The sequence below is a fragment of the Pantherophis guttatus genome, chromosome 2 (genome assembly GCF_059756535.1).
Source record: "Pantherophis guttatus breed Tessera chromosome 2, ASM5975653v1, whole genome shotgun sequence".
Classification (NCBI taxonomy): domain Eukaryota; kingdom Metazoa; phylum Chordata; class Lepidosauria; order Squamata; family Colubridae; genus Pantherophis; species Pantherophis guttatus.
This window is the reverse complement of record NC_142064.1, coordinates 14,703,507-14,729,646: the sequence shown is the minus strand read 5'-3', so window position 1 is coordinate 14,729,646 and position 26,140 is coordinate 14,703,507. Positions and strand designations below refer to the sequence as shown.

General features: G+C 42.1%; 1 protein-coding gene across 1 annotated transcript in view; it reads right to left on the bottom strand.

The window, feature by feature from the left end:
• The window catches only part of DCC (DCC netrin 1 receptor), a 1,302,851-nt gene that overhangs the window by 594,349 nt on the left and 682,362 nt on the right, over positions 1–26,140 (bottom strand). The window contains exon 4 of the mRNA XM_034401555.3: positions 3,194–3,344. Coding sequence (XP_034257446.1) covers positions 3,194–3,344 — 151 coding nt within the window. The remainder of the gene's footprint in view (positions 1–3,193; positions 3,345–26,140) is intronic.

Here is a 26,140-nt window from a genome sequence, read left to right as displayed (position 1 = left end):
ATGGGAGCAGCTCTGCAGCGGACAAAAAAGCTCTACAGAGAATCATTAAAATTGCCCAGAATATCATCGGACTCCAGCTACCATCCCTAGATGACATCTTTGAATCTCGCTGTTTGAGAAAGTTGCATAACATTCTCAGAGACTCTTCCCATCCTGCTTACAATCTTTTTGGACTGTTGCCTTCTGGCAGAAGATACAGAACAATTAAAACTCGGACCACACATTTTCTGAATAGTTTTTATCCCAGAGCTATAATTGCACTCAACAATGAACTAAAGGGCCACCATCAGTGAGCTGTTGGACAGTATTACTTGGTCTGTTGTGTGGATGTTTGGGTGGTTTAGGGGTGGAGAATTGTGGTGGGTAGGAGTGTGTTTGGGGATTGTTATGTGTGTTGGACCTGGTCTTTGGGTGTTAAGTGAATTTCGTTGTATGGGTATAATGTGTATACACATACAATGACAATAAAGTTATTTATTTATTTATTTATTTATTTATTTATTTATTTATTTATTTATTTATTTATTTATTTATTTATTTATTTATTTATTTATTTATTTATTTATTTATTTATTTATTCCCATGTGTGTGGACTTCAAATCCCAGAATTCCACAGCCAGCATGGCTAGTGAATGAAAATTTCTGGGAGCTGAAGTCCAAATACCTGGAAATCATCAAGGTTGGGAAATATTGCTTTAAATCCTTCTACCTATGGACAGGAGTTTGAGGTTTTGCTTGAATGACAAAACAGAATAACAGAGTTGGAAGGGACTTTGGGGGGGTCTTCTAGTCCAGCCCCCTGCTCAATCCTATTTCAGACAATTTCTTCTTAAAAACTTCCAGTGATGGAGCACCCTCAACTTCTAGAGGCAATCCATTCCATTGATTAATTGTTCTGTCTCCTTAGATCTAGGTTGGTTCTCTCCTTGATTAGTTTCCATCCATAACTTCTTCTCCTGCCTTCAGGTGTTTTGGAAAAATAAATTGACTCCCTCTTCTTTGTGGCTGCCCCTTAGATATTGGAACACTGCTATCATGTCACCCCTAGTCCTTCTTTTCATTAAACTCTAATGGCACCAGGCATTGCAAGCTCTTTCCTTTCCCTATGCCAGGGGTCAACAACCTGCAGCTCTGGAGCCATATGTGGCTCTTTCATCCCTCTGCTGCGGCTCCCTGTCACCAGTCAGTTCCACAATTGCAAGGGCTTTCAGTTAGGATAGATAGAGGAAAAAGGACGCTGTGCTAGGAGGAGACACTATGGTGGAGGGAACCGGATTTCCAGTTGGCTCCAGTATTGAATGGGGAGCTTCCGGTTAGGGCCTTTGTGGCTCTTTGAGTGTTTAAGGTTGCCGACCCCTGCCCTATGCAAACACAACATCAGGATCCACATAGAAAAGGGATGGGGCAAATCCACAACACCGTTTTCATCCCACAAACACTACAGCTTTGGTTCTTCCTGTCCCTTCTTCCTGTTGGGGTTATTGCAAAGATTGGAAGGAAAATATTGCAAGTGATGTACAGAAAATAGATATGTTTCTATTTAGGTGTTCTAAAATTTTATGTCAGCTCAGGGAAGGTTGGTGAGGATTATGAACCCTTGGGATGTTGTACAGTTCTAATTCTCCCTGTGCCATGTCTCTGATCTCAAATTTTGTTCCCCTTGCAGATTTGGAAGTTCAAATATCAAGAAGGAAGAGGTCATAGATGAGTGTTTAATAACCTGAGCAATTTTGAGATGTGTGTGAATTCCAAGAACTAAAAAAAAAACTTTCAGCCCTTCAACTCAGGTGGAAAATACTCCAAAGATTGAAGGTCATGGCAGAAAAGGCTCTTTTGATAGACTCTTACAGGTAGTCCTCAAGTTACAACTGTAATGGACCCTGCCCATTATTGTTGTGACAAGAGTCATTAGTCGGGAATGGTAATATGACTGACTGGATTTTATGATCATTTTTGTGGAAGTTAAGTGAATGTGAACCCAGAAAGCTGGCTGGGGAATTCTGGGAGTTGAAGTCCTCCAGGCTTACAGTTGCCAAGGTTGGAGACTCTTGCCTTAAAGCAAATTAATTGTTTGCTACCAGAAATGAGTGCCAGTTTTGGGGGGAAATAAGTCTAGTGGTTAAGGCACTAAGCTAGAAAGCAGGAGACTATGAGTTCAAGTCCTGCTTTAGCCATGAAAGCCAACTGGGTGACTTTGGACCAGTCACATCCTCTCATCCCAATTCACCTCACAGGGTTGTTGTTGGGTGGAAAATAGGAGGAGGAAGAAGGGTGGGATATGTTTGCCATCTTGAGTTACTTGCAGAACGAATAAAGGCTGGATATGAATAAAATAAGAAATGTCATAAAATGTGGTCATGTGACTGTGAAATAATGCAAATGGCCATAAATGATGACCATGTTGTGGGTGCTGGAAGTGGGTCATATCTCTTCTTTTTCAGTTAGATCGTAACTTTGAACCAGGGGTGAAATGATCCGGTAGTGATGGAGGCGGGTGGTTCGGAGAACCGATAGCAAAAATCCCTGCCCGCCCCCCATTCCCAGCTGAGCCACACAATCATCAGAGGCTTTTTTTTTTTACTTTTAAAAGCATTTTTTCTACAACCTCTTTGGCCGAAAAAATGCTTTTAAAACTAAAAAAAAAAAAGCCTCTGATGATCACGCGGGCTCAGCTGGATCGTCAAAGGCTTTTAAAAGAAAAATAAGTTTTTTTTCTTTTAAATGCCTCTGACGATCCAAGTTGAGTTTTTTAAAAAGCCTCTGCCGATCAGGCAGCTCAGCTTGGATCGTCAGAGGCATTCAAAAGAAAAAAAACCCTATTTTTCTTTTAAATGCCTCTGACGATCCCAGCTGAGTTTTTAAAAAAGCCTCTGCCGATCAGGCAACTCAGCTGGGATCGTCAGAGCCTTTTGAAAACATTTTTTTACAACCTGTTCGCCGAAGAGGTTGTAGAAAAAATGGTTTTAAAAGTAAAAAAAAAAAAAGAAAAATTCGCCACACCCACCCAGTCACATTACCCCCCACCCACCAAGCCACGCCCACAGAACCGGTAGTAACAAATTTTAGATTTCACCACTGCTTTGAACTGTCACTAAACAAATGGCTATAAATCTAGGACTACCGGTATTTATTTATTTATCAATCAAACTTCTACCAGCCAGCCCTTCCATGGGTTTTAAACCCCGCTACATACCTGAACGAGATTGGTTCATCTCCTCGCAGCCACGTAAACGCTGGCGCTGGATAGCCTGAAACACAGCACTCCAAAATGGCATCTTTCCCTTCTACAACCACCACATTGGATGGTCTCTGAAGAAAAAATTGTTGCCTGTGCAACCCAGGATCTACAAAAAGAAAAGAAAAGAAAAGAAAAGAAAAGAAAAGAAAAGAAAAGAAAGAGAAAGCGAAAGAAAGAAAGAAAGAAAGAAAGAGAAAGGAAGAAAGAAAGAAAGAAAGAAAGAAAGAAAGAAAGAAAGAAAGAAAGAAAATGGTTATTCTATAACAACCACACTATTTCTCTTAGTAACAGTGGGGAACAGTGTTTAAATAATCACAGTGGGAATCTATTGTGTCATCTCAGGAGAGGAAACATATAAGACAAAAATGGCAGATAATGTTATTCAGGCTAGAACAACAGAAATGCCTGTACCAAATAAGGATAGAAATCTTTGTGGCTGTATCAAGTACATTTCTTTGGTTAAGCACAGGGGTGGGAGAAGTATTTATAGTTTGAGAGTTAACAATATCCTTCTTCAATTTGTGAAGATCTGGTATATTACCTAATAGAGGGAGAAAATAAAATATTTCAAATAGCGATTCTAGATAACAAGGCAGCCCAGCTTTCATTGTAAGGTTTCTCATGATTATTCCAGTACCGGAGGGAAAAAATAATGAGTGATATATTTTTGATGAAATGCATCCTTTAAATAAAATCGTTCCGAGATACATTAATAGGCCTCAATTGCGAAATAGGTCTCTTTTTCCTCTGCAAATAACTCGCTTTTTTTCCCTGTGAATCTCAATCACAGAATAATAGTTATAATTTCGTGGAGATCAATGAGTTCAAAACTTTGCTCGGTGCTATCTTTGCTCCATTTCAACCCAGTCAATGAAGAGGATCCTACAACCTCTCTGGGTAATTGGTTCCATTATGAAGCTGATATTATCATTGGGGCATCCGAACATTCAGTTGGAATCTGCTTATATATAACTTAATCATTTTTTTCCCCTGCCCTGGAAGAAAAAGGGTCTTGAACATCCCCGAATGACAGTTCCTCTGATATTTGAACAATTATGTTCAAATGGGTTTTTTTTTCCCCTCACAAATCTAAACAATCCCAGTTCCTTACAGGTAGTCCTCAACTTCCAACCATTTGTTTAGTGACCTTTCAAAATTACAATGGCACTGGGAAAAAAAGTGACTTATGACTGTGTTTCACTCCCAGGGTCACACAATCAAAATTTGGACACTCGGCAACAGATATGTATGTCAGGGTTCTAAGTAACACCCCCAATGCAGGGGTGAAATGTAAAATTTGTTACTACCGGTTCTGTGGGCGTGGCTTGGTGGTGGTGGGGGTAATGTGACTGGGTGGGCGTGGCCAACTTTTTTTTTTTTTTTTTTACTTTTCAAAGCATTTTTTCTAATGCTTTGAAAAGCCTCTCTGCCAATCAGACAACTCAGCTGGGATCGTCAGAGAGGCTCTTTAAAAAATGCCTCTCTGCCGATCAGGGAAGTCAGCTGGGATCGTCAGAGACTTTTCAAAGCATTTTTTTTTACCAACTCTTCGGCCAAGAGGTTGCAGAAAAAAATGCTTTGAAAAGCCTCTGAATGATCCCAGCTGAGCCGCACGATCATCAGAGGCTTTTTTTTTTTTACTTTTAAAAGCATTTTTTCATCAGAAGAGGTTGTAGAAAAAATGCTTTTAAAACTAAAAAAAAAAAACCTCTGATGATCGTGCGGCTCAGCTGGGTATGGGGGGGGGCACACAGAGATTTTTGCTACCGGTTCTCCGAACCACCCGCCGCCATCGCTACCGGATTGGGCGATCCGGTCCAAACAGGGAGCATTTCACCCCTGCCCCAATGAAATAAAATTCTGAGGCTTGAAGTCCCTCAAAGCTACATTTTATTAGAGATGTCATAGTGGCACATCTGGGAAAACCCGAATCTGAAAGTTTCCAGGTTTTCCCCACCCAAATAAAAATTCAAGTCCCTGCCCAACTCCCACAAGTCCATCACATGGTCCAATCAAACATCATCTCAACTGGAGATGCCTCCCAAGTCCATCCTTCTAGGTGCAGGGTAATCTGTCCTTGACTTTCTGAGGAAGGAATGTTATTATGACTCCCAGTTTCCCACAGTAGTAAATGTGGCAGGTCTGAAGGCCTAGTGCAAAAGATGGCTTCCAGGCCTGACAATGTATTTATGACAGTTGCAGTGTCCCAGGGTCATGTGATCATCTTTTACAATCTTCTGACAAGCAAAATCAATGGGGAAAACTAGATTCATCTAAGAAATGTGTTACTAACTTAACAACTGCAGTGATTCACTTAATTGTGACAAGAAATTTTGGGATCGATTGTGATCGTACGTCAGGGGACTACCTGTATTGGGGTCAATTTCTAATTTTCTGATCATCTTCACTGCCTTCTCTAAATCTATATATAAAATATATTATCTTATATTTTAGGGTTAATATTAATATTATTAAATAAATATTGTCAGCTGGATATTCAGACTGGATTTGGCATTTTTATCCACCTCAGAAATTTTTACCAAGGACTTGTAATAGGCAGAAATTGAGGTATTTTCACAGGATGTAAGCTGTCCTTTTGCAATTGACTGATGGTGAATTTGTCAATGCTGATGGCATTCAAGTGGTGCTCCAGTTGTTTTGGTTGTGCACCCAAGGTGTCTATGACTATTGGTACTACCTTTGTTTTCTTTTGCCATAGTTGTTCTATTTCTGTTTGTAGGTCTTCATATTTTATTATCTTCTCCAGTTTTTTCTCTTCTCTTCTGCGCTCTCTCTTGATACTGCCACATCCACAATCCGCACTTTTTTGTCTTTCTTATCAATAGTTGTTAAGTCTGGGGTGTTATATGGCAGGTGCCTGTCTGTTTGAAGTATAAAGTCCCAGAGCACTTTCACTTCTTCATTTTTATTATTTTCTCTGTTTTATGGTCCCGCTATTCTTGCTTGCAGGTAAATGCTATTTCTTGCAGATCTTCCAATGCACCATGGCATTGTTGCTACTTTGTCATGCCGCTGTTTTAGCTAATCCATGTGATCTTGCTGCAGTTAACCAGATGGTTATTTCTTCAGCTTCTTTGCAGAGGTGGCACTTGCTATCTTTTGCTGTCTTCTCAGTTCTGTCTTGATTGTGTTTGTTCTTATGGCTTATTCTTGTGCAGCTTCTATAACCAATGGAAGTCCCATCCCATTCAAGGTGTTTACAGGTTGAAAGGATTAGCTACCCGCGATCTTCGCTACCTGTTCACCTGAACTGGTACAAACTGGCTGAATACCACAACATTAAGCTATGTTATCTTGGCAAATGAATACTTTCACTTTCAGGATGCAATTCAGCTCTAAGCTCACATCTTCCTTTTCCTGGTACAAACATTGCAAACATAGGAGATGAGTTTTCATTGCCATCTTAACATTTCAAAATTCTGCAGAAACATTATTGACATCTGTTTCCTTCATTGTTAATACTGTTCTTGTTCCTAGATCCACTAAACCCTAGAAGAGTATTTTCTTCTTCTTCTTTTAGCATTCGGAAGTAAGCAATAATCATTTTCTATGCAATTATCATGGCCATTTCTCAATAAAATAACAGTTCTCCCTCCTAGAAGTATAATTGATTTTCCCCAGCACAATTACCACAAAATGTCTAGTAATTATCATTACAACTTTTTCCACTTCTTACATTTGGAATTGCCTAAATGAAATGCAGTTACAATTGAAGAAACTGGGATGGAGGAAAAGATAGAGAACAGTAAATGATCAACTCAAAATTATTTTAATTGAATTAAGGGTTAAGTTTTATATAAGTTTAATAACACGAACTTGATTGCTTCAGTTTACAATCTGAATAGGAATAATTAGAAAGCCATAATTTTCTACTGTGTTGTGTTGTAGGAACTGAAGATTTCATAGAATTACATTTAACAGGGGAGGTTGTATTTGTTAACGCTTACAGGAAAAACAGAGTTGGAAAGGATCTTGGAGGTCTTCTAATCTAACCTCCTGATCAAGCAAAAGTTCCTATGTCAGTGATGGCTAACCTTTTTGCCATCGCGTGCCAAAAGTGGGGGTCATACATGTGTGACCCCCCCTGCATGATCCCCGCTTTTGGCACACAATGACCCGGTGGGTCTGTTTTTCGCTCTCCCCAGGCTCCAGAGGCTTCCTTGGAGCCTGGGGAGGGCGAAAACTGCCTTCCCCACCCGCCCAGAGGCCAACCGGAGGCCAAAAACAGCTTGTTTCCCGACTCCCGGTGGGACTGAAAGGCCTGAAAATCAGCTGGCCAGCGCACGCATGCACGCTGGAGCTGAGCTAGGGCAATGCTTGCGTGCCCACAGATATGGCTCTGCATGCCACCTGTGGCACACGTGCCATAAATTCACCATCACAGTCCTATATCATTCCAGACAAATGCAATCTCTTCTTAGTCTGGTTGGCTTCACCAAGCTACACTGGACTGTGAAAATTAAATTAGCTTGTTAAAACAACATAAAACCTTCTAAACATAAAACACACGTGTGTGTGTGTGTGTGTGTGTGTGTGTGTGTGTGTGTGTATGTGTAATGAACTGAGTAAAACTGAAAAACTGCAGAGAAAAATCGACTACCAGGTTTAGGATATTTTTTTCAAAAATGCAAATGCAGGATATGTATTTCGATGCCGAAAGAAATAAGAGGAATTAGTATAAAGATTTAACACTGGCATTTGGAAAAAAAGATCTTCGGAACCTTTGCTCTTGGTTCTATAAGCAAATCCCTCACCCAATATTACAATATATAAAAGGCGCAGAGTACAAGTAAAACAAGCAGGAACTGAGTAAATCCAGTGACATTTTTAAAAGGCATCGTATAATCAGAACTAAAGCAGGAGCCCTTGCTTATTTACGTTCCTTTGGCTGGCAAATAGGATTTATTTCCAAAATCAAACCAATCTGTCTCATGCACAGACACACACAGACACACACCCACACCTATAAATACCCTCCTTAAAACGGCTTGTTGTTTTGTTGTTTATTTAACCTCTGCCATCACCTTCCGCTCCCAATCTTTTTATCTAGTCAACTTTTCCCTCTCCATCCCTTGTTTCTCCAGTGTTTTGTTGCTGGAATATGAAAAAGAAAAAGATGGTTCAATAAACCTTCAGAATTCCAGCGTTTGTGTGTACAAGCTACACAACCGCAGTACCCTTTTGTTTGTTTCTGAAGATAAATTGTGCGGAGGCTGAAAGCAAGTGGTACTTCTCCCACACAATTAACAGCTAAGAGTGACGTTGCTGTCTTCTCAAGGAGAAGGACTCTTGACCCTTCACACAAAGGGGATGGGGAAAAGAGATACCCATGCTTCAAAGGGATTCTTTCTTAATGAATTCACTAACAAAGGAGGATTTTGGGGCCCCTGTCTAAATTTCCAAGATTCTGTGCTCCAAACCCTAATTCTTGGCATTAAAAAAAAAAAAAGTCCATGCTTCTTCTTTTTTTTTTTTTTAATTTGATTTATATGCCGCCCTTCTCCGGAGACTCAGGGCGGCTTACACTGCGTTAAGCAATAGCCTTCATACTTTTGTATATTTATACAAAGTCAGCTTATTGCCCCCACAAACTGGGTCCTCATTTAACCTACCTTAGAAAGGATGGAAGGCTGAGTCAACCTTGAGCCTTGGAGAGATTCGAACCAGCAGTAAATTGCAGGCAGCTGTGTTAATAACAGGGTGCTTTAAACCACTGTAGTACCAAGGCTTCTCAAGGATAAGGACCCTTGACCCTTCGTATAAACAGGATGGGGAAAAGAGATAGCCAAGCTTCTGTAGGAAGTTAGCACCCACCCCTCTCCTAGGAAAATGAGATATTTTAGGAAATATTAAAAGGGCAGAACATTTCCACTAAAAGGAAACTCAGCCCCCACTCCACCTTTGTCAATGGGCCATTAAGGCCTGGGCCAGTCTATTCTACATAATAAAGATCTACCTCTTTCAAGCAGAGCCATAAAATTTGTGGCTGTGTGAGATTCCTGCTTGTTGCAGGGGCCATTTTGGGTGAAGTGCAGCTCTTTTACATTGTGTGTGAGTCAGTTGTGTTGTGTTGTGTTGTGTGTGTGTAAAGTGTGAAAGTTGTTTTTTTGGTACCTCTTATTGTTTTGTGTACTTCGTTAATTATTTTTATTATTTATTATTATTGGCCATGCCCACCCAGTCACCTGACCACCAAGCCATGCCCACCAGGTGACCTGACCACCAAGCCATGCCCACCAATTAAGCCACGCCCACAGAACAGGTAGGGAAAAATTTTAGATTTCACCCCTGCGTCAGACCTGTAAATCTTGCCTGTTCTTGGAGGTGAGGTTTATAAAGTCTCTTCTGAAAATTCTTCCAGATATGAGTCCAGTGCATCTCATCACAGTTTCTAGGCACGGCATATCAGTAGCTCAATTGCAGCCGCTTAATCCCCCCCAGCTAATGGCTATATGTTTTCTTGACAAACATATGGAACATAATCAAACACTGATTACTTTCTGATATCCTATGATATAATTCAAGCTATAATTGAGACAGATATTAAGTTACACATTTCTACATATGGGGCTTGGATTGTAATAAATGAGAGGTGACTTGCTTCGCTGCACATATGCAGAAACACAGACACACAGAGGACATTTCGTAATCTAACATAGGAGTGAGTTGAAAATGAATTTGAGACTTAGCTACCATGATTAGTGGAATGCATTGCCTTATGATTTTTACGGCAGGCATGAAAGAGTTGAAGGCTGTAGTTTACGTGACCCGATTTGGGGTACAAACTTCTTCCATTCCTGAATATCAGGCACATGGGATGCAGGAATTTGTTCAAAACGTGTAGAGGCCACTTGGCTGAGGAAGGCCGAATTTTACAATGCAAAATGTTCAAAACAGTAGGAAGGAAGGGTCAGAAGATTGCAAATATCTATATACAGATTACAGATTAACAGAGTTGGAAGGGACCTTGTAGGTCATCTAGTCCAAATCCCCTGCCCAAGCAGGAGATCCTACACCAATTCTGACAAATGGCAGTCCAATCTTTTCACGAAAGCCACCAGTGATGAAGCTCCCACAACTTCCGAAGGCAACTTCTGTTCCATTGGTTGATTGTTCTCACTGTCAAAATATTTCTCCTTATTTCTAGCTTGAATCTCAGTTTCCATCCATTATTCCTTATCTGGCCTTCAGATGCCTTGGAAAATAGCTTGACCCCCTCCGCTCTGTAGCGGAGGATAAATGGTTATCCAACATCTTCTGAAAAACTTCCAGTGTTGGAGCATTCACAATGTCTGGAGGCAAGTTGTTCTACTGATTAATTGTTCTAACTGTCAGGAAATTTCTCCTTAGTTCTAAGTGGTTTCTCTCCTTGATTAGTTGCTTCTTGTTCTACCTTCAGGTGCTTTAGAGAATAGCTTGATTCCCTCTTCTTTGTGGCAGCCCCTCAGATATTGGAACTCTGCTATCATGTCTCCCCTGGTCCTTCTGTTCACTAGACTAAACAAACCCAATTCTGCAACCGTTCTTCATATGTTTTATCTGAGGAACTGTCTTGCTCCAATGGGTCTAGCCTACCCCATTTGTACTAGCAGAAGGGACATACTGAGGACCCCATCAGCAAGATACCATCTGCATCATTCTCACCTACAGCCTCTTCACAAGGATCCAAATTATCTGCACAGCCAACCAGCGACGGCACCAACCCTCAACCAACCCATGCAACTCCCCCCAATCAGCATGTCACCTCCCAATGACCCTCAGCTGATGTGACCTCCCCGTCACAAGACCCCCCACAACACTCTCACTTGATGTGACCTACACCTGATCCATCACAAAACCCTCACCTGACATGATCCTCACACAGTGGTGAAATCCAATTTTTCTTACTACCGGTTCTGTGGGTGTGGCGTGGTGGGCGTGGTGTGGCTTGGTGGGTGTGGCTTGGTGAGCATGGCAGGGAGAAAATACTGCAAAATCTCCATTCCCACCCCACTCCTGGGGGAAGGATACTTCAAAATCTCAATTCCCACCCTATTCTGGGGCCAGCCAGAGGTGGTATTTGCCGGTTCTCAGAACTACTCAAAATTTCCGCTACCGGTTCTCCAGAACCTGTCAGAACCTTCAGGATTTCACCCCTGCCCTCACATGATGTGAGCTCCCCATCACAAGACCCGCTGACCACACAAAGCACTTGTAAGCAGAAGAACACCAACATTGACATCCCCTAAATTCCTGTTGTGGCCCCGCCCTCTGAGCCTATCTCATTGGAGGAAGAAAGCTCCAATCATGAGGAAGAGGAGTCAGCCAGGCCTCCCTCTCCAGGCCCCTCCCCTCTGGCACTGTCTCAGGTGCCAGCCGAGGGAGAGGAGATTAGCCAGGAGCCAGGTGTCTCAGATGAGAGTGAAGGAGAGCCATCATTCCTGGACGCACGCCAATGAAGGCGTGATAAATGGTTGCAGCAGTTAAGGAGGCGTGCTAGGGATTAGAACTGAGTCACTGGATCACACCCCAGAGACTATATAAGAGAGGGTGGTGGCTGGTAAAACTCCGTGACGAACAAAAATGAACTTTGGCTAGTCACTTGAACAACGTCTGAAGCTGCCGAAAGGAATATTGTTTTGCTGGACTATTTGCCATGCATATGTAATTTTATGTTATCTGTTGCAGTAAAAGCTCTTGGCAGACGGTGATTATATTGCTGCCAAGTTTCAGATAACGACCTGTGTGCGTGCCAAGTACTTTCTTAACCCTCGGCTGGCTGTGTTTGTGTGTGTGTGTGGATGGGGACAGATCAATTCCACTGAAGATGTTACCTAGCCTGGTAACAAAAGATTTGGAAACCAACCCATAAGCTCGGAGAATGAACCTCCAACCTTTATCCAAATTAATAATTGAAAAAGCTGCAGCATCTACAACAGGGATGTCTAACTCAAGGCCTGGAGGCCAGTTCCGGCCCGTGGGATGCTTAGATCTGGCTTGTGGGGCTGCCCTGAAAACAGTGAAGGACCAGCCTGTGGTGGCTCTGCCAGCCCAAACAGAGCTCCGTTTTTGCTGGCAGAGGGTTGCAGGAGGCCGTTGCAGCCAAAAACGGAGCTTGGAAGCTCATTTTTGTTGGCAGAGCAGTCAGGCCACCACAGGTGCCCCCAATCTGAGTGACGTCGAGCTGGCCATGCCCACCCTGGCCATGCCCACCCTAGCCCCCAAGGTCAAATGCAACCCTGGTGCGGCCCTCAATAAATTCGACACCCCTGATCTACAAAAAAGAAACTGAGGGCAAGTGGCATCCTATTCCCTCATGACATCATCAAACCCATGATGCACAACATGTCATTTCTATGTACTGTTGAGATGTTCATGATGAGGTGATGACCCTGGGGCTTTCACCCTTCATCTCTGGTGACAGCAGGGCCCTGAGGGTGACCTTATGATTTGTTTCTGCAGTTTCAAAGATGGCTGATTAGCAATTGCAGGTTGATTTGCAAAGAAATGGGAAGGGATTAAAGCTGATAAGGATCTTTAAGGGGAAAAGAGGCAGAAAAAAATGATGCTAGGCCTTATCAACTGCACCACCTCAGTTGTTTCGCCTTTCGGGCCTTGGGTGTGGCATTATTAATCCCCTCAGACAAAGAGAAGCTTCTGGAACCCAGATGGATAAATCTCTCATTAAAGTGATACTCATCTCTCAATAAAGAGAATCTGTTAAGGTGTCTAACCATAGTGCAAGGAACCTTTGTGGGATGTGCTTTTTTTCTTCTTCTTCTGTCCCTCTCTCTCTCTCTGTCAAGATGGAAATTCTAGCCTGACTTTGCACTGTCAAAAGATGTGATAAGCGAAAGTCTAAAGCAATCAGGAGGAAAGAGGATAATAATATGCTTACCGTGATCTCCAGCAGCCCATATTTTCATCAAATGCATAATGAAATACAGGACTGTTTTGACTAGTGGCGAGGTTAAAAAAAAAATCAGTTTATTATGTTATTTATTTGCATTAATGCAATTCACCCTGTTGAATCCACATTTTGTGAAGTCTCTAGATGTCATTTGTGGGTTGAAATGAAACCAGAAAAGGGATAAGCAGTTAACTTAGGGCAACGGAAGAAAGGGAATGGAAAAACAAGCACAAGAAGGAGTGAACAGATAAAATACTACTTATACTACTACTAATTGTCCTAACTACAAGCCATTCAGAGTTCGTGGTAATGCTGATCAATTTCCTTCTGCATGTTTAGCTAATACTATGACAAAATCTCTACATGGGGCTGCCCTTGAAAACCACTCGGAGGCTTCATCTGGTGCAGAATGCGGCCGCGCGGGTAGTGATGGAACATTGGGAGTGTCACACCCCTCCTGCGTGACCTGCATTGGCTACCGGTTGCCCTCCGGGTGAGGTTCAAGGTGTTGGTGATTACCTATAAAGCCCTACATGGCTTAGGCCCGGGGTATCTGGCGGATCACCTGCAGCCAGCAATAGCTCCCCGTCGCCCGGTGCGCTCACACAGAGAGGGCCTACTTGGGGTTCCGTCAGCCAAGCAATGTCGGCTGACGGCCCCTAGAGAGCGGGCCTTCTCTGTAGGCACACCTACCCTCTGGAATCAGCTCCCCTTGGAGCTCTGGGTGGTCCCCGACCTTTGCTCTTTCCGCCATGACCTTAAAACATGGTTGTTTCGCCAGGCTGGCCTGGACTGAAGGGGTTTTAATGGGAATTTTAGATTCTTTTATTGTTTGAATTTTAATTTGGACTTGTTGTTGCTTATTGCTGTGAGCCGCCCTGAGTCCTTGTGGAGAAGTCCGTTCCCACAGAGAGGGTCTCCTCAGGGTGCCATCAGCCAAGTTATGTCGGCTGGCGACACCCAGGGGGAGGGCCTTCTCTGTGATAGCCCCAGCCCTGTGGAATGAACTGCCCCCAGAAATACGTAAAATCTCCGACCTCCGGGTGTTTCGCTGCGCACTGAAGACCCTGTTGTTCCGTCAGGCAGGGCTATCAACATAATAATTTTAAATTGGGGTATTTTAAATTTTGGGGGTTTTAAATCGGCCAAATTTATTTAATTATTTTAATTTTTAATTATTGTTGTGTCCTGTGTTTTTAAATTGGCTGTACACCGCCCTGAGTCCTTCGGGAGAAGGGCGGTATAGAAATAAAATTATTATTATTATTATTATTATTATTATTATTATTATTATTATTATTATTATTATTATTATTATTATTATTATTATTATTATTATTATTATTATTAAAGTCCGATAAATAAATAAGTAAATAAGTAAGTAAGTAAGTAAGTAAGTAAGTAAGTAAGTAAGTAAGTAAGTAAATAAATAAATAAATAAATAAATAAATAAATAAATAAATAAATAAATAAATAAAATGTGTGAGTGGCCAATCACTAATTCCATAATTTCAATTTTTTTAAAAAAAAAAAAAGTTTTATTTTCTTTTTCAGGAGAAGAAAATTAACCTGCTGTGAATTTTTCAGTTTTGAGGTACAATGCTTTTTAAGCCTAAAACAGAAGGCTTAGGTGGCTTATATCCAGAGAAGTGCACAGATAATGCAGAAGTGGCTTGGTAGGTTCTGTGCAGCTTTTTAGTAATTAAATAAAGTGTGAAGAGATCATCAACTTTCTACCTACCAATCAAGGTAGGAAAATCACGCAGAGCTTGGCTTGGGGAAAATACTTTGCAGCCTCTTTTTGACGCAGATCCTTTGCCAGGCTGAATGGCACTTATATCTGAGATTGTGCGATTGATAGATTGAATGAAGAAAAGCAATGACCTAGTACAGGTTATCCTTGCCACTTGTTTAATAACATTTGAGCCATGGTGATGCAGTGGTTAGAGTGCAGTACCGCAGGCTACTTCTGCTGACTGCAGGCTGCCTGCAAATTTGGCAGTTCGAATCCCACCAGGCTCAAGGTTGACTCAGCTTTCCATCCTTTTGAGGTGGGTAAAATGAAGACCCAGATTGTTGGGGGCAATAGGCTGACTCTGTAAACCACTTAGAGAGGGCTGCAAAGCACTGTGAAGCGGTATATAAGTCTAAGTGCTATTGCTATTTGAAGTTACGATGGCACTGAAAGGAACGCCTTATGCCCGGTTCTCACACGTACAACTCTCAGAGCGTCCATGCAGTCACATGATGTAACCCAAGGGGTTCACATTTATGATGGTTGCAGTGTCCTGGTGTCATGTGATTGCCATCCGTGACCTTTCCAGCTGGCTTCCATCCAATTACATCAAGTAGGAAGCTGGCAGAAGATTGCAAGACATGGTCATGTGATTTCTTACTTAACAACCGCAGTGATTCACTTAACAAACTTGGTTAAAAAGAGCCTTGGTAGTACAGTGGTCTAAAGCATCCTGTTATTAAGAATAGCTGCCTGCAATTACTGCAGGTTCGAATCTCGCCAAGGCTCAAGGTTGACTCAGCCTTCCATCCTTTCTAAGGTAGGTAAATTGAGGACCCAGTTGTGGGGGCAATAAGCTGACTTTGTATGAATATACAAAAGTATGAAGGCTATTGCTTAACGCAGTGTAAGCCGCCCTGAGTCTCCGGAGAAGGGCGGCATATAAATCAAATAAAAAAAAAAAAGGCGTAAAATCAGGTGCAGTCATGTCTATGGAGATTCTCAGGTCATGGTTTTCTGAAAGGTGCTTTTTCAAGAGGCAAGTGGAGTTTCTGGTTTTTCTTTGAAAGAGGGGTCAAAGAGGGGTCATCTATGTGAAAACTGAACAGCTCTCTCTCAACAGAGGGGGAGGGATACAACATCATCTACCTCCAGTCTACAACACAGTCCTTTCAACAGTTCCCCAAAAGTTCCACACCCATTTGCACCCCTCAGGTTGGCCCTGAGGACTGAGATAAACCTCCACATGGCCTTAACAACTCGCTAAAGGAATTCAAATGAGCAGCTGTCTGCAAGGAATATAAATCCTTCCAATTCCTCACTGTCTAGTCAGAGCTGAAGAAGCTTCTTGGGTGAGAAGCAAAATGTCTTCAAAGAAAAAAAAAACAGAAAGTTCAGTTTTTTGTTTTTTTGTTTTTTATTAAATTTATATGCCGCCCTTCTCCCCTAGGACTCAGGGCGGCGCACAGAATTAAAAACATATAACAATAAAAATCCTAAAAACAGCCAATATAAAAAACCCCAAACCGAATAAAATCTCGTATCAGATCAGGGAAATTGCTGAAACAGCCATGTCTTCAAGTCGGTGCGGAAAGTGCGGAGGTCAGGGGCCGTCCGGAGCCTGATGGGTAACTCATTCCAGAGGGCTGGTGTGGCCACTGAGAATGCCTCTTGAAAAAGCACCTTTGGGACAGGTGCAGTCATGTGATGCATTGCTTATTTTATTTTATTTTATTTTATTAATTTGATTTATATGCCGCCCTTCTCCGGGGACTCAGGGCGGCTTACAATGTGTTAAGAAATAGCCTTCATACTTTTGTATATTTATACAAAGTCAGCTTATTGCCCTCACAATCTGGGTCCTCAATTTACCTACCTTAGAAAGGATGGAAGGCTGAGCCAACCTTGAGCCTGGTGAGATTTGAACTTGCAGTAATTGCAGGCAGCTGATGTTAATAACAGTGCTTTAGTCTGCTGCGCTATCAGGGCTCCTGGATGAGGAAAATTAATGACAAATTTTCTGGTCCAAATTGTGTTCCTAGGTTGAGGACTGCCAGTACTATCTGAACTAATAAAAAGAAAGCTTGCGAATGGGGAATAGTGACACCCACACACTTTAATTCACGCATGTAAATTGAACAGGCCCATAATCCCAAAGATTAAGAGATAGCAAGGGAGGTACAAAAAACAATCCAACTAACTATCATTCTTAATCCTAGTTGGTAAACTGCATGCAAAACATCTCAGCCACAAATTCTTAGATTAGCTAAAATCAGAAAATTATACTTGGGGATAAAGAGGCAGAATTTAGGGAGGAAAAGTATGAAGTAAAACCTCTTGTAGGAATATCAATGTATTTTCCAAAGGCAAGACAAGAAACAATGGGTGGAAACTAATCAAGGAGAGAAGCAACCTGGAATTAAGGAGAAACTTCTTAACAGTGAGGACAATTAACCAGTGGAACAGCTTTGCCTTCAGAAGTTGTGGGTGCTCCATCACTGGAGGCTTTTAAGAAGAGACTGGAAAGCCATTTGTCTGAAGTGGTATAAGGGCAGGGGTGTCAAACTTGCGTCGTCACAGCAGTGTCACATGACATGCTGACTTTTTTGCCATTCGCTAAACCGGGTGCGGGTGTGGCTAGCACGTGACGCATCTGGCCCGCGGGCTGTGAGTTTGACAGCCCTGATATAGGGTCTCTCGGCACCGCCAGGCTGCCGGAGCGAAACCACAGAGAAGCACACACAGCTGGTGTTGCAAAGGTGGTTTATTTGCAGCCGACAGCTACTGCTCGCTGCCGGTACACTCAACAGCGATCAAGTCAGAGTTCCCGCGCTAGCGCTGAGCGTTGTTTAAATAGCACGCCGAAAAGCCAACATCCACCTCCACCTCTCGATGGCGCCTCGTGATGACGTCATCGCGGAACTGTCATAGCAGCCGGCAGCATCAGCCCCGATCCCCACAACCCACACGAACCCGCTACACCCAGCACCTGTGTATTCACGGCCCTAACCACACCCTAAACCCATCACCAACACTGTGCTGTGACTCCGGTCTGCACTCCCTTGTTTCTTAAGCAAAGAAAAAGCTATCCTACTAATCCCAGATTGATCACAGAAGTGCAAATTTATTTAATAAGGAGCAGACTAAAAACCACCCTGGGCCACAAGCCAACACACTCAACAGGGGAACAGGGGAATCAGCACTTTTTGTGACAGCTATTCATTTTGTCTCTCATTATTCTATTATTCTTATAACTTTGTTTGAATAATTCCATGCCACAGTGACGCATTGATAAAGAATGCATGTCCATGTTCGTGCTCATTTCTATTCACCTTCTGGCTTGTTATTTATAGTCATACTTCCATTCAAACCAATTTCAGGGGTAATTCAGGCAGCCTAGTAAATCTGACACTGGCAGTTAAAGTAAAATAAAATAAAATAAAAATAAAGCCAGTTAAACTAAAATTAGGGAAATCTGAAAAGCATTCCTTGGGGGAAACATCTTGTTAATTTAGAGCAAAGGGGGAAAAAGTATCCCCATAAGGTTAGGAACTTCCCTTAAATACTTTCATAAAAATCTACAATCATAACCAGTTAGAAAGAAGTACTTATCAATTCTGTGTCACGATGAATGCCAGTTGCTAGGAAACATTAGCAGAAGGATAGTGTGCTGGCTTCCCACTGACATCTAATTGTACACTATGGGAAACAATCAACAAAAGTTGATCCAGCACAGTTCTTTTACTTTCCCAAAATAATGTAAGTATCTAATCTATCTCCTTACAACGCATATGTTTTTATGAACCAACCTAGAACTAAGGAGAAAGTATCTGACAGTGAGAACAATCAACCAATGGAACAGCTTCCTTTGGGAGTTGTGGGAGCTTCATCACTGAAGGCTTTCAAGAAGAGATTAAAAGAGAAAGGTCCAATGCATATTAAAAGGCTTTATAATGTTTTGTTAGAAAGGGATTCAGAAACTGAATTGGTTAAAGATTGTATGATTAAGTGGGCACAAAATTTTGCAGAACCAGTGATGTTGGAAACATGGGAAAAAATTTGGGTTCAGAATGTTAAATTCACACAGTCGCAGAATTTGAGAGAAAATTTTTATAAAATGTTTTATAGATGGCATTTAGATCCTAAGAAATTGTCGTGTATGTACCCTAATGTTCAACCAAAATGTTGGAGATGTGATTGTTTAGATGCTACATATTATCATGTTTGGTGGACTTGTAAGAAAGTTAAGGCTTTTTGGATAAAAATTTGGTGGGTCATGCAGAATGTTTTGAAGAAAAAAATTCAATTTTCTCCACAATTGTTTTTACTGGGTATAGTTAAGGGTTTTACATTGGATGAAACAAAGTTGATATTGTATATGATAACAGCAGCGAGATTATTGATAGGTAAATATTGGAAAAATGAAGCTTTGCCCACTATCGAGGAATGGACTTTGAAGATGGCCAGCTTTGCAGAGATGGCGAAGATTTCAGCATATCTAAAAGATCGCTCACAAGAGACTTATGAATGGGAATGGAAAAAGTGGATAGATTATGTGCAGAACAAATATCAAACTAGGAAGTATCAAATAGCTTTTTACGGACAGTATTATATTTAGATAGAAATATTTGAACTTTGTGAAGATGGAAAATTATATGGGGGATGGAGGAGTTCAAGTTTTATATAAAGGGGATCTTGATGGGAGTATATTCTGTGGAAGTCCGGGGGGGAGGGGAGGGTTAGGGGGGGTTAGGGAGGGTTAGGTTGGGGAATTTGGGGTGGGTTGGGGGGGGAAATGGGGTGAAAATGTAATTGTAAAACTTTTGCAATAAAAAAAAAAGAAGAGATTGGACTGCCATTTATCAGAAATGGTGTTGGGTCTTCTATTTGGGCGAGGGGTTGGACTAGATGACTTACAACAGGGGTGGGTTCTAATTTTTTTTTTACTACCGGTTCTGTGGGCATGGCTTTTTTTGTGGGTGTGGCTTGGTGGGGGGGTAATGTGACTAGGTGGGTGTGGCCAACATTTAAAAAAAAAATAAAGCATTTTTTCTACAACCTTAAGAGGTTGCAGAAAAAAATGCTTTTAGAAGCTTCTGACAATCAGACAATTCAGCTGGGATTGCCAGAGGCTTTTAAAGGCTTTTTTTTTTCCTACAACCTCTTTGGCTGAAGAGGTTGCAGAAAAAAAATGCTTTTGGAAGCCTCTGATGATCCCAGCTGAGCCGTACGATCATCAGAGGGTTTTTTTTAACTTTTAAAAGCATTTTTTCAGCCGAAGAGGTTGTAGAAAAAAATGCTTTTAAAAGTAAAAAAAAAAAAAAAAGCCTCTGATGAGGTGGGCGGGGTAAGTGAGCGGCGACTGGGCTGGGGACCGGTTTGGGGGCATGCCCAGCCAATGTTATTACCGGTTCTCCAAACTACTACAAATGTTTACCACCGGTTCGTGCGAACCGGTGGGAACCAAGAGCAACCCACCACTGACCTACAAGGTCCCTTCTAACTCTGTTAATCTGTTAAGGAGAAATTTCCTGACAGTGAGAACAATTAATCAGTGGAAAGACTTGCCTCCAGAAGTTGTGGATGCTCCAACACTAGGGTTTTTAAAGAAGAGATTGGACAACCGTTTGTTTGAAATGGTATAGGGCTGTGATGGCGAACCTATGGCACCTGTGGCACGCGGAGCCATATCGGTGGTTACGTGAGCTCAGCTCTGGCTCACATGTGTGTGCCGGCCAGCTGATTTTCAGGCCTTCTGGTCCCACCGGGCCTCCAGCGGGGTGGGGAAGGCCATTCTTGCCCTCCCCAGGCTCCTATAAAGCCTTTGGAGCCTGGGGAGGGTGAAAAATGGGCCTACCGGGCCCACTGTGCCATCACGTGCCAAAAGCGGGGAGACCGCGGGGGGGGTATCACATGTGGATGTGCGGGGGGGCAGGGCGCATAGAATTATGGGTGTGGGCATGCGCACGTGTGACCCTCCCGCGCTCCCCCCGCTTTTGGCAGGTGATGGCAAAAAGGTTAGCCATCACTGGTATAGGGTCTCCTGCCTGAGCAGGGGGTTGGACTAGAAGACCTCCAAGGTCCCTTCCAACTCTGTTTTTTTTTTTTTTTGAAAAAAACTTTATTGAGTTTTTTTTAAAAAAAAACATAAATATATTGACATTTTCAATTAACATCAGATGTGCAGTGTTTTAACTATATACAAAAAAAATATTTCTGGTGATATTTCAAATTACTTTTTTCCATTATTTAACACACCTTTCGGTCTTTCTTCCATTTTATCATGCATCCATTTATACCACCTTTCCCACTCAATATAGTAATCTGACTTCTCATCATCGTTTAATTCATGGGTTAATTTAGTCATCTCTGTGCACTCCAGTATTTTCCTAATTATAAGCTCTTCTGGTGGTTGGGTTTTCTCTTTCCAGTACTGTGCATACGCCAGTCTGGAGGCTGTAAACCCTTCCAACTCTGTTATTCTGTGATTCTATTATGGAACTGGCAGAAGTACCTCTAATACACATTATTACATATAAACAAATAGATGGAAACTAGGAGTGGGTTTCTGTCACTACCGGTTCGCTAGTAGGCACATGCGCATGTGACGCTTCTGCACACGTGCAGAAGCATCCGGGCGGGTGGGCAGAGCCTCCTGCTGCTGCTGCTACCAGTTCGCCTGATCTGGGGCGAACCGGTAGCAACCCACCACTGCTGGAAACCTACATGATTGCAATATTTTTTACCCCCTGCTGACTTGAAGCCAGTTTTTACATACTAAGTTTATCCAGTTAGAGACCAAGGGATCTTGCTTGCTTCTGCCATCTGTGCAAGATGCCTTTTGTCACATTAAGAGACTCTGAGATAAAGATGGATAATCAATATAGGTTAATATAACATACAGGAGCAGTGGCCTCTCTTTTTCTCTCTAATTCAAGTCCATCTGTCCCTAGAAAGGAGTATAATTCATGTTACAAATGTTCCTTATGATGAAAGTGATGGAGAGCAACAGACAATATACAGGTTGTCCTCAGCTCACAAGCAAAATTCGAATCGGGTCTTCCATTGCTACGCGATGCAGTCATTGAGTGAATCATGCCTGATTTTATAACCTTTTGGCCACATTTGTTAAGTGACTCCTGTGGTCATTAAGCAAATCTGACTTCCTCACCGACATGGCTTGTGGGAAGCCTCCAAGAAAGGTCGCAAATATAGATCATTTGACACCCACCCCCTCGGATGCGGCAACCCTCATAAATACTTGGCAGGTCTCAAGATGCTGAGTTGTGATCAATTTGACAATAGGGACACTGTGATGATTGTAAGTGTTACTTTTTTTCAGGGCTGTGAACAGTTGTTAAATAAACGGCCATAAGTCTAGGACAGGGGTGTCAAACTCGATTTCATTGAGGGCTGCATCAGGGTTGTGTCTGATCTTGGGGGGCCAGGGTGGGCGTGGCTGGGATGGGCATGGCCAGCTCAACATCACTCGTGTTGTTTTTGGCCGTGACGGCCTCGTGCACAGTGGTGGGATTCAGCCACTTTGGGAGAACCGGTTGTTAACTTTCTGAGCAGTTTGGCAAACTGGTTGTTGAAAGAAATCATTAGGACAGAGAACCAATTGTTAAATTACTTGAATCCCACCACTGCTCCTGCAGTGCTCTGCCAGTGAAAATGGAGCTCGGGGTGGGGGGGGGCACACACGGCCCTCTCAAACTCCATTTTCATTGGCAGAGGCACCGTAGGCCAGTCTTTCGCTGTTTCCAGGTCATCCCCATAGGCCATATCTAAGCACCCTTTGGGCTGTTTCATGGGCCTTGAGTTTGATACCCCTGGTCTAGGACTACTTGTATCTGAAAAATCTGTTACACCACTGCTCTTTGCAAAAATCCCTGATCTCAAACCACATTGATAATAAACAACACCAGTTCGATTGGGAAGGAACCAAAATCATTGGCCATGCCAACACCTGAATTTATCAAAGCCTGATATTCTACCAAAGGAGCAATTAACAAGCAATATTGATCTAGATCCAGCAAATGAATATGTAAGAAAGCAGACTGTTCGGACAACAGGAGAACCAATCAGCTGCTCAGAATTTAAAGCAAACAACCAATCACACGACCAACTGACCACACTGGCACGCAAGGCACTTATAAGCTAAAGAGGAATAGGACAAGAAAATCTTGATGACGATGATGATATTACCTAGTCTGGTAACAAAACGTTCAGAAACTAAATTGAAACAAGCTTGGAGAGCAAACCCACTGTTCTTTGTCTAATTCCGGGGTGTCAAACTCAATTTCATTGAGGGCTGCATCAGGGTTGTTGTGGAGGTTAATAAAATCAATGAACCGTGAACCTTTGTCTCTATGAATTTTTACTTTAACAAATGAGCCTTTAAATCATTTAAAAGTAAATGTTTTTATTTACATAATAAAAACATAACAATATCTATACAATTAATAAACAGCACTTAGTTACTATGATTAATTATCCTGTCAGCTATCTCTCTCTCTCTCTCTCTCTCTCTCTCTCTCTCTCTCTCTCTCTCTCTCTCTATATATATATATATATATATATATATATATATATATATATATATATATATATATATATATATATATATATTTCCCTCTAAACTATGTTATCTATGACTATTCTTCCTCAGAAGAAATATTATTATAAACCACCAGAACTGCTCTTCTAACAGACTTCCAAACTGCTCACAGTTGTCTAACGAAAGATCCTAAAAGAGTTAAGACCTAAGACCTAAGACCAAATAGCTAAGACGAGTGAAGATTAAAGAGCAAAGAGTTTCTGACAAGAATCTCCTTTTATACTGCTAACTATGACAGTTAGGGTAGGACCTTGGAGATTCGAACATATTAGCTGCCCTCTGATTGGCTTATGTATCTGTCCATTCCAAAAGCCATTAATAGGCACAGCTATAGAGAAATAAATTTTCTCTAACAAGGGTGTGTTTGACCTTGGGGGGAGGGGTGGCCAGGAGGCGTGGCCAGCTCAACATCACTCGTGTTTGGGACATCTGTGGTGGCCCAGGCAGGGCTGTGGGATCCTCCAGCAGCCCTCTATCAGTAAAAACGGAGCTTAGGAGGGGCATCACGGTTGGAAACAGTCCTTCGCTGTTTCCAGGGTGGCCCTGCGGGCCAGATCTAAGCATCCGATGGACCGGATTTGGCCTTGAGTTTGACACCGCCAATGTAATTCATCTCCACTTAACCTGATCTTGAAATACTGAAGATATGCGGACATCATCTGGATTCCAAGATTTGCTCCAGGTGGTTCTTAACTTATGACCAGGATTGTGACTCGAATTTCCATCGCTAAGTAAAGCAGTTGTCAAATGAATCATGCAGTCATTAAGTGAATCGACTTTCCTTGTCAGAAGCCGGATGGGAAGGTCCCAAACGGCAATCATGACACCGTGGGATGCTGCAACCATTGTAAATTCATGTCAGTTGCCCAGCCTGACGTGTCCAAGAAATGTTGTAACAGTTGTAAGGACAAGGACCACTCATAAGTCACTTTTTTTTTCATTTTGACCACTCAAGTCACTTTGAACAGTCATTAAACAGATCGTTGTAACTTGAATATGACTTAAACATGTTAAATAGTACTACTTTCTTGGACTGGATATGTCTAGTCTTATGAAAAGAAGGACTAGGGGTGACATGATAGCAGTGTTCCAATATCGCAGAGGCTGCCACAAACAAGATGGAGTGAAGTCATTCTCCAAAGCACCTGAGGGCAGGACAAGAAGCAATGGGTGGAAACTAATCCAGGAGAGAACCAATTTAGGAGAAATTTCCTGACAGTTAGGACAATTTATCAGTGGAACAACTTGTCTGCAGAAGTTGTAAATGCTCCAACACTGGAGGTTTTTAAGAAGAGATTAGATAACCATTTATTTGAACTGGTGTAGAATTTCCTGCCTAAGCAGGGGGTTGGACTAGAAGACCTCCAAGATCCCTTCCAACTCTGCTAATCTATTCTATTCTATTCTATTCTATTCTATTCTATTCTATTCTATTCTATTCTATTCTATTCTATTTGTGTGGGTTTTTTTTTATTATTTCTCTTAGACTTTAATATTAAATATTGATGGACAAATTAATCCTACATCAAGTAACCCTAAAATACTTAAGAGTACAAGTGATTCTAAGTTCTTCAGAATCATAAATGTCTCTTATTATTCTTTTCACATGCAGAGAGATTTCTCTTACTTCTCTTGGGTTAATTCTAATGAGACATATTTTCTGATGATTAACTTGCCTACTGGGTTCCCATGGAGTGAGAGCAAGAGGCTATCAACAACCTTTTTTCAAACCCAAATTTTGATCAAGCACGGCCAAAGGACAGTCTAAAATTATAGTCTTCATAGAAAGCTGTAAGTGAAGTCAGTCACTGACCTCCTGTGAAACGAAAAACTGCAAACATGAATTCATTGTAATAGAACTAAAGTTGGAGTGCTGGAATATTAAGCTTGTTTAAATTATCTCCAGTATTCAGAAAGAGGGGGAAAATTGGGCAGTTATTACCTCCCTCCCTCATTAATCTCTTTAAAAATATAAGTTGAATTCCTTTTAAAAAAAAAATCTGGTTTAACCACTGCATCTCTGGAACTTTCTCACTTATAGGAAAAATGAACTAACCATCAAAATATGAATTAAAAGAATAACAGAATAGCAGAGTTGGAAGGACCTTGGAAGTCTTCTAGTCCAGGGGTCTGCAACCTTAAACATTCAAAAAGCCATTTGGACCCGTTTCCCACAGAAAAGAAAACACCAGGAGCCACAAAACCTGAGTGGGCGTGGCCAACTCGACATTACTCACTTCCACCAGTCACATGAACACCACCCCCAGCCACGCCTACCCAGCCGGTCATTAGGGCAGAGAACCAGTTGTTAAAAAACATGGGGAACCACAAAACCCTTTTGAAATCTCTCTCTTCCTCCCTCGCTCCCTCCCTCTCTGTATCTCTCTATGTCTCTCTCTCTCTCTCTCTCTCCTCTCTCTGTATCTCTCTGTCTCTACCCCGGCTGCTTCTCCATTCCCCGCTGTCATCTTTACCTTCTCAGACCAGGCGAGGAGTGACTGGGAGGGGACAGTGAGGGGCGGAGCCAGCCAGTGGTGGGATCACCCGACAAGGAGCCACAGCAGAGGGCCCAAAGAGCCGCATGCGGCTCCGGAGCTGCAGGTTGCTGACACCCGTTCTAGTCCAACCCTCTGCTCA